Raw genomic sequence first — 14,944 nt, forward strand, 5'->3', positions numbered from 1 at the left:
CCTTATACAGCTGCAGCATAACCTCACTGTTTTTAAACTCCATCCCTCCAGCAATGAAGGACAAAATTCCATTTGCCTTCTTAATTACCTGCTGCACGTTTTGTGATTCATGCACAAGGGCACTCAGGCCCCTCTGCACAGCAGAATGCTGCAATTTTTTCCCCTTTAAATAATAGTCAATTTTGCTGTTCTTCCTACCAAAATGGATGACCTCACATTTACCAACGTTGTACTCCATCTGCCAGACCCTCGCCCACTCAGACTATCTATATCCAGTTGCAGACTTTCAGCACCCTCTGCACACTTTGCTCTGCCACTCATCTTAGTATCATTTGCGAATTTTGACACACTACACTTGGTCCCCAACTCCAAATCATCTATGTAAATCATAAACAATTGCAGTTCCAGCATTGATCCCTAAGGCACACCACTAGTCAGTGATCATCAATCAGAAAAACACCCATGTACTCTCACAAATGCTTTCTATGAATTAACCAATCCTCTATCTATGTTGATACGTTACCCATAACACCATGTAACTTTATCTTATGCAGCAGCTTTTGGTGCAGCACCTTGTCAAATGACTCCTGGAAATCCAGATACACCACATCTACAGGTTCCCCATTGTCCACTGCACATGTAATGTTCTCAAAGAATTCCACCAAATTAGTCAAACATGACCTGCCCTCCATGAATCCATGCTGCATGTTCCCAATGGGACAATTTATATTCTGATGTCTCGCTATTTCTCCTTGATGATAAATTCAGGCATTTTCCCTACAACAGAAGTTAAGTTAATTTGCTTTTTGTCTACTTCCTTTTTTAAAGAGTGGCATCACATTTGCTGTTTTCCAATCTGCGGGAACCGCCCCAGAGTCCAGCAAATTTTGGTAAATTGCCATTAGTGCATTTGCTATTTCCCTTACAATCTCTTTTAGTACCCTGGGAAGCATTCCATCAGAACTAGGAGACGTGTCTACCTTTAGCCAAATGCTTCAAATGTTTTTAATTCCAGTGGGTTGTGACTTTCCAATACTACACAGAAGTTGTGGCTCACTTGGGGGTGCATTTTGCCTGCCTCTGCCGCATGTATTTATGGCAGGGGGCACATAAAATCAAGTAGGTGCCCACACCACCAGCTTCCTGCCCATCCCCAAGTTCATGGATGGCTGTCGAAATAGGCAGCTCATCTACCATATATAAATAAATAATCCAGGGCCAATTGGGCTTTTTAACAAGCCATCTGATCTGATAATATGCTGCATAAAGCGGTAGGCATGGGCAGTCGAGTGGGAGTGGGCAGGCCATTTTTTAAAACATTTTCAAATGGACGAAAGAGGAGAGGTTATTATCTTCATGGGGTGGTCTTTGCAGTTTGAGGTGATGGTCCTCTATCCTCCTACCCGCCTACTCCATTAAACACACCACCTCACCCACCCATCCCTATCCTTTACACCCCTCCCCCCCCGACTCTCCCTATGCCCAAATCCTCCCCACCCAAGACCCTGGGCGTAGTTGTTTCCAGGGATCCATCTTGTTCCTGGTTGCAGTACTTGGTTGCACCATTGTTACTGCCGGGACTGATTGACTGACTGAATTCAGTTGGCAGGGAGCTGCTGAAGGCGGGACTCCTCCCTAGCAAGGGTTGGAAGCCCTGCACTGTCCCAATGTAGCCCATCCACAGCGCATTATGTTTGTAGGGCAGGCTGGCGTGGAGTAGGTCGACTCCAGGCTGTCTTTGTTTCCAGGGATTGATCTGTTTGTTTTTGGACTGAGTTTGATCTATGCTGTTTTTGGTGAAGACAGATAGCTGGGAGGTTGCCAGCACTGAAGCTGCTTGCGTAGTGAGTGCACACTCTGCAGTCACAATGTCAGTGAAATGCAACCTTTGTTATTCCAGGGAGTGAGGCTGATGGAATTATCAGATAAATATAAAATTCTGCACATTGAGGAATAAATGATACATGATGCATGCTCCACGAATGATGTTGAAATAGTTGCATTTGAAGTCGAATGAAACCTTGGTTGACTCGTTGCTCAACATTTCCAAACAATGCAGAGCAGTAATCAGTCAGGCCAAATGGATACTAAAGTATATGGTACAGTGGTACGCATCAGAGGAAGCAGTGAATAAATTGCAATATACTAGTCAGATCACACCCTGAGTACTATGAGCAATTCAGGTTGCTGATTAAGAAGGGGGAAATGTAACTGCTGGAGGTAATACAGAAAATGTGGACCTCTACAGAGGGCAACTGGTATGGAAAAACTGATGCAGAATATGGTGATACAATGTAAGACACCAGTTTCATGTAGTGAGAGTTTTAAAATTTATTAGTTTCACAAGTCGGCTTACATTAACACTGCAATGAAGTTATTGTGAAAATACCCTAGTTGCCATTCTCCAGCACCTTTTCAGTAAAACGAGACAGAATTTAGCATGGCCAATGCACCTAGTTAGTGCATCTTTCGGGCTGTGGGAGGAAACCGGAGCACCTGGAGGAAACCCAGGCAGACACGGGAAGAATATGTAGATTCCACGCAGATGGTGACCCAAGCCGGGAATGAACCTGGGTCCCTGGCACTGTGAAGCTGCTGTGCTAACCACTATGCCACCCAGAGTTTTATGGCAGTTTTAGGACTGATATCAGGAAATTTTATTTCGTGCAGAGAGTGATGAACATTTCAAATGGACTTCTGCTTAGAGTGATAGAGGAGAAAGCTCTGGAATTATTTATGAAACAAGCACATACACAGCAAGGGGGAAGTTTAAGTTCTTTCTGGATGGATGACTTAGAATGGGCTGAGTGGCCTTCCTCAACCACTAGTATCTTCTTGCAGATAGCAAAGCAGTGAGGGATTGTTATCTGCCACACAGTAATTATCAAGGTTAGATTGATTGTCTCAGCAAAGTTAGAGCACATAATCAGAGGAACCTCGCTGAAATTTCAGGTGAAATATTCAGGGTGGGGGTAGATATCAATTCTGCATTCTCGCAATATTTAACTAAAATCTGTATTGGTTTAAAAATGTCTTTGGGAAATCTAAGAAAATTCTCGAGTTGTGTCAAACCCAAGATGTGTGAGACCGCATCCTTCAGATTGCGCTGGTGTCAGGTTGACCTTAGACTAATGCTACAACTTCAGTAGTGATGTGCAGTGGCCTTTGCAACAATGTGAGGATTACAGTTTAAACACATTTCTTGAGAGAGACTGAGTTAAAGGGTGCTGGTTGTGCGTGTAGATAAGAAACATCGAGCCGTGAAAGAACCTTCTTCCACGCTATAAATAACACATCAGCCGACAGATTGGGTGGTGCCACGTCCATTGTTCAGGCACTAAACTGTCAGTGTGATGGAAAGGAAACACACACTCACAACTAGCCAAAAATAAGCCAATTGCTTGATTGGCATAGGCAAAAGATGTCCAGCGTCCATACCAGAAAGCAACATTGCATCTTGTTCATATTTGAATAAATGGCTTAATGCTTGACACTCCTCTGCAACATTGGTTGCCCTGCACTCACAGCAAGCATCAGGTAAGCCGTGTTCAGGAAGTTAGGTTTACAAGCGGCCCGACTGACTGCTTAAATAGCCACAATCAGTAATCTCTGGTTAACTGAGGAAAGCAGGAGCGGTCCTCTCAGAACCACATTCAAACCTTGTGGCCTGCTGCCAGCCACTTTGTGCCTGCCTTGTCCACCCCCTCCCACCACCACACCCTTTATCATGATCTTCATCTCTCAACAAATGTGCTGCCATTCTCCAGATCACTGTCAATCACTTCCCAATCATTACTGCTCTCTTCCCATTTGGACGCCACTACCTCCCTCTCGATTGCCCTCCTTCTGGATTTCCCCTGTAAGGACATACCTGAGGGCCACTGCTGAAATCTCAGCAGCTTGACCTTCCAGTCCTTTTCTCTTGCAAGCTGTTGGGAGGCTCATTATCCAGATGATAATGAAGCCCAAAGTCTGATATTGTGTGTGATGGATGTTGGGTCTCCACATTGCCTGTTTTTGGGCCCCTCCAAATTTCTAGACCATTATTACCAATGGCGTAGGTTGAGAGGAAGTGATCATATTGTATAATATTCCCTTTGCCATTTTTGATTGCAGTGCAAACTTGAATACCAAGCGTGTTCCTCACACAAGACGATCACCTTGAGATGCAAAGGACCCTGTCCTTGTCTGCCTGGCCAAGAGAGTGCGAAACTGAGAAGTGAAAAGACAGGTAAGTCACAAAAGAGACTAAAGTAATCCTATATACTTACCAACTCAAATTACAATTTACTTTTCTATTCAAGAACACTTCTGTGAGCCAATGATTTGATTCAAATTGATTTCTAAAGCATCGAAGAGATTATTTAAGATTGGATGGTAAAGGGTGAATTTAAAATAACAAGATTGTTTCAGAGTTATGAAATTAAAGTAGGTAAGGTTAACTCTAGGGATATGAAACAGATTTCCATCAGAACTGCGCAAGTCCAGTGCCAACACGTAATGCATAGCAAACAGAATTCCAGCAAAACTTCTTTTGGAATACCAGTATGTAAACTTCATAAAATAAAACCATAGAGTAGGTTCCCTACAATGCAGAAGGAGATCATTCAACCCATCAAGTCTGCACCCATTCTCTGAAAGAGCATCTTACCAATCATGTGCATATACCTCACCTACATGTCTTGAGGCAGTAGGGGACAATTTAGCATAACAAATCCTCCCAATCTGCATTTGTTTGGATTGGGAGGAAACCGGAGCAGCTGGACAAAACCCGCACAGACATAAGGCTAACGTGCAAACTTCACACAGTCACCCAAGGTCGGAATTGATCCAGGGTCCCTGACACTGTGAGGCAGCAGTGCTTATGTTCATTTTCAGATGTGGGGCTGCAATTTGAAAATGTCTGTCCATTTGGTGCAGGCATTCCCACAATTGTAGCATTCAGTGAGCATGTCCCATGCTGCTGGTTGGCCAAACGCTCAGAGGCAGGCCTAGCAATGTGTATGTCTAGCATGCGTTCCAGCTTCCCTATATCTCTTTAAGGGGATCTGCATTCGTTAGCAGGAGGGTACTGAGGACCGCCTTTCGTGAAAGTGGCTGCAAGTAGATGCTAAGACCATAGGACATAGGAGCAGAATTAGGCCACTCGGCCCATCGAGTCTGCTCTTCCATTCAATCGTGGCTGATATTTTTCTCATCCCCATTCTCCTGTCTTTTCCTCATCATCCCTGATCCCCTTATTAATCAAGAACTAAGGAAATGCAAGAGAGAAGTCAGGATGGTGAGTGACTTGGAGGGGAACTTCCCAGGTGGTGGTGTTACTATGTACCTGCTGCCCTGTCCTGGGTGGGAGTGGTCATTGGTTTGGAAGGTGCTGTCTAAGCAATCTTGGTGTGTTCCTGCAGTATATCTTTGTAGATGTTATATACTGCTGCCGATGTTCATTGGTTGTGGAGGAAGTAAATATTTGTGGAAGGAGTGTCAATGAAGTGGCCTGCTTTGTCCTGGATGGTGTCGAGCATTTTGTGTGTTGTTGGAGCTGCACCCATCCAAGTAAATTGGAAATATTCTATCACTTTCCTGACTTGTTCCCTGTAGATGGTGGATTAGGAGAGTCAGGAGGTGACTTATCTGCCACAGGATTTCTCACCTCTGACCTGCTCATGTGGCCACAGAATTTATACGATTGGTCCAGTTCAGTTTCTGGTCAATGGTAATACCCTCAGTGGAAATGGTCTAACAGTAACCGCAATGAAGGACAAAGTTTACAAGAAGAAATGTTGGATCCTTGTGAAAAAGGGACAGCAATAATCATGGGTTTTATTTTATTCTACTTATAAACTGGATGAATCATATGGGCAATAGTAGCCTGGATGAGGCATTCATAGAATGCTTTTGAGATAGTTTCTTGGCACAGCACATTTTGGAACCAACCAGAGTGCAGATTATATTAGACTTGGTATTGTATAATGTTATAGGATTAATTAATGACCTCAGAGTAAAGGCACTCCTAGGTAGAAGTGACCACAATATGATTAAATTTTACATCGAGTTTGAAAGGGAGAAAGTGGGTCTAAGACCTGTATTTTAAACTTAAATAAGGGCAACTATGTGAGCAGGAAAGCTGCACTAGCTGAAATGACCTGGGACACTAGGTTAGGGGATAGATCAATAGGGAAGTAGTGACAGACATTAAAGGGGACATTTCAGAATATTCAGAATAAGTGTATTTCTCCTATGAAGAAAAATTCTGAGGGAAAGACCCACCATCTGTGGTTAACAAAAGAAGTTGAGGTAAACATCAAACTTAAGGAAAAAGCATAAAACTGTGCAAAGGTGAGGTAATGGCCTAGGTGTATTATCGCAAATCCAGCTGATCTTCTGGGGACCTGGGTTCAAATCCCACCACGGCAGATGGTGGAATTTGAATTCAATAAATAATATCTGGAATTAAGAATCTACCAATGACTATGGAGCAATTGTCGGAAAAACCCACCTGGTTCAGTAATGTCCTTTAGGGAAGCAACTCTGCTGTCGTTACCTGGCCTGGTCTACATGTGGCTCCAGAGCCACAGCAATGTGGTTGAACAAGAGCAATTAAGGATGGGCAATAAATGCTGACCAGCCAGCGATGCCCATGTCCCAGAAATGAATTAAAAAAAAGCTGAGTGGCAGGTCAGATGATTGGTCAGAATCTCCATAATGGCAGAGAATGACTAAAAGGTTAGTCAGGAGAAATAAATCAAAATGTGAGAGGAAGCTGGCCAGAAATGTAAAAACAGGTAGCAAGTGTTTCTGCAGATATTTAAACAGGAAAAGTAAAGTGAGTGTTGGCCCTCTAGAGAGTGAAAATAGAGTATTAATAATAAATAATATTTCACTTCTGACTTCATTGTAGAGGATACAAAAACATTCCAGTGATAGCTGTACATCAGGAGCTGGAGGGGAGAGACGAACTTGGTAATTATAATCATGAGGGAAGCAGTACTGAGCAAATACAAATACACAAATAGAGCAGAAGAGACTATTTGGCCCCTCAAGCCTGCTCTGCTAATCAGTAAGATCACAGCTGGTCTCTTTGTACTGCAAATTCCACATTTTTTACAGGGTGTGGGAGCTGTAGCCAAGGTAGCTGTGGGAGATGATGGGTTGGTAATGAATATTGCTGGTCAGTCTATCGCCACAAATAGAGACAGAGCAGTCAAGGAAGGGAAATGAAGTGTCAGAGATAGACATTGTGAAGTTGAGAGAGTGGTGGATATTGGAAGGAAAATCAGTCAGTATTTTGAAGCCCGGAGGAGAGCTTGAAGCAGCTCCCCATGTATTCAACAATGTGACAGAAAAAGAATTGTGGGAGAGGGCCTGAGTAACATTGGAACAATGAATGTTCCACAATCTTACAAAAAGACAGGCATAGCTGGGGTCCATGCGGGTACTCATACACCTTCGATTTGCAGGAAGCGAGACAAGTTAAAGGAGAAATTGTTGAGTGATAGAACAAGTTCAGCTATGTGGAGGAGAGTGGTGGTGCATGGGGATTGTTCGGATCGCTGCTCGAGGCAGAAGCCAAGAAACCTCAGACTATCCTGGTGGGGAATGGAGATGTAGAAGGATCGGATATCCACAGTGAAGAGGGAGTGGTTCGGGCCAGGGAACTGTGACCTGAGAAATCGGGGAATCGTGAATGCAGGTGGGAAGGGACTGGACGGGGGCGGGTGGTGAGTATAGGGTCATGAAGGGAAGAAATGAGTTTGGTGGAGCAGGAACAGGCTGGTACAATGGGTCTACCAGGGCAGCCCTGTTTGTGAATTTTGGGAAGGAGATAGAAATGGGCTGTGTGGGGTTGAGGACTATGAGGTTGGAAGCTGTGGAGGGAAGCTCTCCAGAAGCGATGAGGTCAGTGATAACCCTGGAAACAATCACTTGATGTTTGCTGGTGGGATCATAGTCCAAGGAGAGGTAGGAGTAAGTGTATGAGAGTTGGCGCTCAGCTTCTGTAAGGTACACCAAACAGGAACAGGTTAAATAACAAGATCAGGGTTGGAGTTGAGAGAACAGAATACAGCAATTTCTAATCTTCTTCAACCAGCTGAAGATGCATGGGCCCTGTTATTAACTACCTAAGAGACTAATTATGTTGAAAAGGAGCTAACATTAACCCTTTGACAATTGAACTAAAGCAAAGTCAAAGCAATATTGCAAGTTTTAAGTTGATTTGTAGTTTGGTAAATTTCTAATTATACTAGTGGGGATAAAACTTGGTTGGATGTTGTAAGCAAGGAAAGATGATCAGATTGCAAAAGCTGAGTCCTGTGAGTTTACAAAGCAAGTAGAGGTTAGGAATAAGAATGCATGATCTGATTAACTGAAAAATTCTACTTTAAGTTAGGTAGGTTTGCTATGCTTTTTGAATAGCAACAGAGTCTTTTGCATTTGAGATGAATTGTTTCTTCACCCACTGTGCATCAGTGTCTGAGCATAGTCCTTTTGGCAGAAGTCACCAGGTGCAAGTTTTGGTGTTCTGTGAAAAAGAGTAGAACAGGCTAAAAACACAGAATAGGGATCAAAACTGATAAATGTTAAACAACCTTAAGCAAACTCTTCATTATGTTCCAAACATTTTATGACTTAATCCCAACCTGTGTGTACTAAAGAGTCCTGATATTCCAATAAATTGTGTAAACAATCCGAGTAATCTTATTCATCTGGATGGATTCGGTTCTGTACAAGAGTACATGTTATTATTGCCACACAAATACTGAATAGTCTCAGCACCATGATAGCAGCAATAGTGCTGTAGATCAATATGCTAAACTAATACCGATTTCCTTACTTCTTTCAGTGCAGGATTTTTTTACAACTCATTACTTTGGCGAGACCTAAAGCACAATCAAAGAAAAAAGTATGCATTTGTGCCTATAACCAGTGTCATATAGACCTTGTTCTGTGCTGTGAAATTGATATACGCGTCTCAATGAAGATAGCCTAGCAGGCCATCACAAAGCATGCTGGACGAGGGATCTACATGATCGTGCTGTAAAAACAGGAACAGAACTACTACTAAGCGAAGGCATCAGGCTGGGGAGCTGGCTTGATAATGGACAGGAAGACTGACCAGTAGACCCATCAGACTGCCAAATTATGACATAAAATCAAATTACAATTAAAACTCAGTTAAATTTGGATGGATGACTTAGATTAAAGAGGCAAGATCAGCAATTCGAGAATTCTGCAAGTGAAGGAAAGACCTGGGATACATCAGAGGAGCTTCAGGGTCAAGTGGGAAAGGAGCAGGGAGCCAAACATTGAAAACCGTTTCTCAGTTGTCATGATTCCTTATGATTTAAAGAGACATTGTTGCCCATTAAAATGCCTTTGAGAAAGGTACTCTGGGCAGGAATCCTGATGGGAGGCCAAGATCAGTTTCTTGATGGGGTGACATAGTGGCACAGCGTAGCACGCTGCCTCACAACACCAGGGACCTGGGTTCAATTCCTGCCTCGGGTCTGTGTGGAGATTGCACATTCTCCCTGTGACTGTGTGGGTTTACTCCAAGTGCTCCAGTTTCCTCCCACAGTCCAAAGATGTGCAGGTTAAGTTGATTGGCCATGCTAAATTGACCCTGGTGCCAGCAGATTAGCAGGGTTATGAGAATAGGGCCTGGGTGGGATTGAGGTTGGTGCAGGCTTGATGGGCCAAATGGCCTCCTGCACTGTAGGGATTCTATGATGTCAGGAAATTAATTTGGAAGTTTGTTCTCCAGACTTTGGGGCATCTTAAAGGTACAGAGTTATGTGGAAACTCTATTTGCATCTCATGAATGTTCATTAAAATCCCAGCACAACGGAATCTTGCCCCCAACCTACAAATGTACCGCCCCACCAGGGGGAATTTAGAATGCTCTGTTTCACCATTGTACGCCAGTGGGGTGTACCTGGTGAGGTAGATTCCCTCTTGGACTTTCTGACAGTGCTTTCTCCTTCCTTGAACACAGCCACAGTGAGATGTCAGCTGCCTGTCACATATGCTTCACCAAGGCTGGCACAAGGGAGGGGTGAGACTGAGCCAGGACTGGGGGAGGGTGAGATCAAAGGACGAAGCAAGAAAACAAATGGCTGTTTGAATGCTATTTAAATATGGTGCCTGGACATTGGAGTCTATGAGATGAGTGGGCCAGGGGTTGGGGGGGTGTGGGGCAGCTGCCTGTCCCACCACATAATTCAACACATTCCTCACGGCTGCTTAATTAATGAGGTGAACAGCACGAGGTCCTGAATGTTTACCCATCCTGCTCTCCAGTAGAAGTCACTTTGACTTTTGCTTCCACTATCAGATCTAGGCTCCAGAATGGAAAATTCTGCTCCCTGAAGTCTAGAAATCTATGAAAAGCAGTGAAGGGACTTTGGTGGCACCTTTCATAACCTCAGGGATTTCCCACAACACTTTACAGCAAATGAAGTGTAATGACTTGCCAATCAGCAACCGATTTGCACACAGCAAGCTCCCTCAAACTACAATGTGGTCACTACCATACAGTCTGCCTTGATTAAGATTGCTGAGTGATAAATATTGGCCGCGACATGGGAGAGAACTTTGAATTGGCCCATGGGATCTTTTATGTGCAGGCAGTTGGAACCAGCTGGGATGGGCGGGGTGTTAAGGGCGGGGCAGGGAGGGAATTCTAAAGAGCCCAGGATCTTGGGGGGGTCGGACCTCATTATTCTGTAGTGGACACAACAGTAGAAACCTGCCAAGGTTAAGGCGCTAGTGTTCAAGTAGGTGATTGAGGAAGGTTTCAGGATTTTAGAGAAGGGATTGACCTGACAGGGGACCCAGGAGTTTGGGAATGAACATTGGAGGCGTCTGCAAGAGCACTCAGGAACGGGGCACTAGGAGGTTTAGACCTAGGTTGTGGAGGGATCTCAGAAGTGGGTATGCTGGTGATTAAGGTGACTACCTCCCTTTTTTAATTCTGTGCTGGCCAACATTGATTTCTCTGGGGGCAGTCTCTGGTTCTGGTCATCTCAGGCAAAAGCCAAAGTTGCAAGAGGGAGCAGAAGAAGGCATTTAACCCCGCTTTGCATATGTTAATTGCCCAATTTCTGGCTTTTGTTTGGCCCTTACCAAGGTGGCGCCTGACATGGCCTGCACCAGAACTATGTGCACACAGCATGAACACTCTGTTAAACGCACAATGACAAGTGTGCTGCTGAAGACCCCGGTGCTTTGGAGCTGAATTTCCAGCCCAAATCTCTGACAGTGCAGCACTCCTGCAGCACTGCACTGAAAGGCAAGTCTAAATTTTACTTTCATGTCCTTGAGTGGGCTTTGAATCTACAATCTCCTTACCCAGGGGCAAGAGTGCAATCTGATACTTGAACTTAATAAATGAAATGGAAGAAACTGGTTTCATAGCAAATTAGCGAATTCATGACTTTGACACATCCTAATCCATTTTACCAGCCAGTAACTGAGCATTTCTAATAAAACGCTAACATGTGCTGGCCTCAAGCCACATGACGTTTTTGAACTTCATTACACGGGCCTTTACTTGAAGATAAGAGTGTAGGCTGAAATTAATAGGGCAGATCATTATTGCAAATGAAAATCTGAATTCAGATCGATGGGATGAGCTAACTCAATGAACAATGTAGAGACATTATAAAGCAAAATAAACCAGACAAAAATGGCAATTTCTTTACTGCTGACAACTGAAGAAACATCTCAGGTCTTCTGCAAAAGCGAAGTAGGGCTAGTAATAAGTACTCCTATTATCTGATGTTGATAATAGAAACCCTACAGTGCAGAAGGAAGCCATTCAGCCCTTTGAGTCTGCACCAACAACAATCCCACTTAGGCCCTATCCCTTTAACCCCACAAATTCACCCTGCTAATCCCTATAACCTATGCATCCCAGGATACTAAGGACGAATTTACCATGACTAATGCACCTAACCTACACATCTTTGGAGTGTGGGAGGAAACCACAGCACCGGGAGGAAGCCCACGCAGACATGGGGAGAACATGCAAAGTCCACAAAGACAGTGACCCAAGCCTGGAATCGAACCCGGATGTCTGGAACTGTGAAGCAGCAGTGCTAACCACTGTGACATCGTGCCGCCTTATACCTGTCCCTATCTTATTTGCTCTGATGGAGCAGTTTTGGCAGGTCTTAAAACCTCTAAGGATTTCATTTGTCTTAAAAATCTAGTACCAAGTCTGGGACTGTTATAAGTGGCTTCAGTTATTATAAAACAAGCTTGATAGTTCACATGGTATACACATCTAGATGTATTACCACTGCACAATTTATGTTTCAGTTTTTTTGAAATATTTCATGATAAATGTTGAGGAAAAAGAATTGGCCATTCAAAGTGAGAATGGGTTACGATAATTGACCACAGCACTGCTCCAGCTCTGAGTTTAATGGAGATGTTTTTGGATGTCTGCAAGTAGCCCGCTCGCCAAAGCTGAATTTTAATTAGCACAGACACATGGATACTTATTGCTACAATTAAATCCTTGTCAGACATTATTGAGGTGTTTTTCAAATTTAATTTAATTTCAACTTAATTTAAATATCTCCAGCGCAGCTTTTTTATGGCTGAGAACTGGCCACATTTTGCTTTCACAGGCTACCCTTCCCCTGCTTCAGCTGTCTTTATAATGCTAGCCCCCCCCCCCCCCCCCCACCCGCCTCTATCCCCCGACAGTACTTCCCGTTGACATCATCTCTCAATGACAATGTTTATTTGCCTTGACAGAGCCAGGGACCTGGGTTCAATTCCGGCCTGCACGTTCTCCCCATGTCTGCATGGGTTTTCTCCAGGTGCTCCAGTTTCCCCCCACTGTCCAAAGATGTACAGGTTAGGCGGATTGGCTGTGCCAAATTGCCCCTCAATGTTCAGAAATTTGTCGGTTGGGGGATTTGATGGGTAAACACATGGAGTTACAGGGCTAGAGCTTGGGTAAGATGCTCTGTTGGAGAGTCAGTGCAGACATGATGGGCTGAATGGTCTCCTTCTGCACTGTAGGGATTCTACGATTCTGTGATAGCTCACTGCTTCAAGTCTCAAACACCCCATTCCTGCCGAATAGACCACACCTTCAGCACTTTGCTGTCCTCTCCACTCCTTCACCCCTACTCTCCAGCCTCTGATTTAATAGTGCCAAGTTTTAATATAAATAACAACTTAATGTTGGATTCCACAAACTTTCAGTTTTCTTCTTAAGCATCCAGTAAGCACATCAAACACGCTCTGACAGGCAGTGGGGGCGATCCTCCCACCCTGCCGCCCTGTTTTTCTAGTGCAGCGGGTGGGAGAATCTCATGGCCAGGCACGCATAGGATTCCCGCATACGTTCCCACCAGCATCTGAGGGAGTATCTGTAGTGCTGGATTTCCGACACAGTCAGATCCACGCTGGAAACCAGCAGGAAGACAGGTAAGTAATTTACACCTTTACTTGAATGTAACTTAAATGTTATTAGTAGGCCCAGGACTGAATTCTCTGGGCCCACTAGACTCTCCCACCCCGCCAGAGTGTTCCACTCCAGCAGGGATTACACTGGCTCCCCACTTCCGGGGAACTTGCAGGATGACCTTGTTGGAGTTAAGTGGGGGGCAATCGGGATCCCCAAACAGTTGGGCAGTGGTGTCCCTGGACATGAACACCCTGGCAGTGCCAGCCTGGATGCCTGGCACTGCCCAAAGGGGAAACTATCCAGGCCTAGGGGACACCTTATGAGGACACCGGGTATGGGGCAGTGCCAAGGGGAAGGGCCTGCTGGGGATGGGACCGAATGGGGGCAGGGCCTAGGAGCAATCAGTGGGATTGGGGGTCCCACTGCCACTTTGCGTGGGGTTTGATGGGGACAGGAGGGAGGCCAGCGATCAGGGCTGGTGGTGGCAGGAGCAGTAAATGGCAGAACCTTTAAGAGTATTGATAGGCAAAGGGATCTGGGTGCATGAGTATACAGGTCACTGAAGGTGGTAACGCAGGTAGTCAAGAAGGCATACGGCATGCTTGCCATCATCAGCCTGGGCATTGAGTTTAAAAACTGGCAAGTCATGTTGCAGCTTTATAGAACCTTAGCTAGGCCGCACTTGGAATATAGTGTTCAATTCTGGTCGCCACACTACCAGAAGGATGTGGAGGCTTTGGAGAGGATACAGAAAAGATTTATCAGGATGTTGTCTGGTATGGAGGGCACTAACTATAAGGAGAGGTTGGAGAAACTTGGTTTGTTCTCACTGGAACAATGAAGGTTGAGGGATGACCTGATAGAAGTCTGCAAGATTATGAGAGGCATGGACAGAGTGGATAGTCAGAAGTTTTTTCCCAGAATGGAAGAGTCAGTTACTAAGGGGCACAGGTTTAAGCTGCTAGGGGCAAGGTTTAAAGGAGATGTATGAGGCAGATTTTTTACACAGAGAGTAGTGGGTGCCTGGAACTCGCTGCCGGGAGAGGTAATGGAAGTGGACATGATAGTGACTTCTAAAGGGTGTCTTGACAAGTACATGAATAGAATGGGAGTAGAGGCATATGGCCCTTGGAAGGGTAGGGGGTGTTAGTTTTGTCAGGCAGCATGGTCGGTGCAGGCTTGGAGGGCCAAAGGGCCTGTTCCTGTGCTGTAATTTTCTTTGTTTTGTTGTTTTTTGTTTTGAATTCCTGTAATTTCTTAAGAATAATTGTTTTACATAAATCCACGTTGCGAAAAATAAATTGTCTTTGTAAATTAGGCATGCTTTTACTGCCTTTTTAAATTATACTCTGGTAATTTCCCTCATAGCAAATGTCAAGTTAACGCCACACTAATTTTCAGCATTCTGTTCCTGACCGTTTTTTGAGGAATGGAGTTGTTATCTTCAGACCATCCCTACATCCAATGAAGTTCACAATATTTTAAAGTGGAAGTGCCAAAAACAGCTTCAGAAATAGC

General features: G+C 44.4%; 1 protein-coding gene across 1 annotated transcript in view; it reads left to right on the forward strand.

Annotated features, from left to right (window-relative positions):
• Positions 1–14,944, forward strand: part of LOC145351657 (testican-1-like) — a 363,693-nt gene that overhangs the window by 247,742 nt on the left and 101,007 nt on the right. Inside the window, exon 7 of the mRNA XM_080201217.1 lies at positions 4,117–4,231. Within this exon, the coding sequence (XP_080057343.1) occupies positions 4,117–4,231 (115 nt within the window). The remainder of the gene's footprint in view (positions 1–4,116; positions 4,232–14,944) is intronic.

The sequence above is a fragment of the Carcharhinus amblyrhynchos genome, chromosome 13, assembly GCF_965287045.1.
Source record: "Carcharhinus amblyrhynchos chromosome 13, sCarAmb.v2.hapA, whole genome shotgun sequence".
Taxonomy (NCBI): domain Eukaryota; kingdom Metazoa; phylum Chordata; class Chondrichthyes; order Carcharhiniformes; family Carcharhinidae; genus Carcharhinus; species Carcharhinus amblyrhynchos.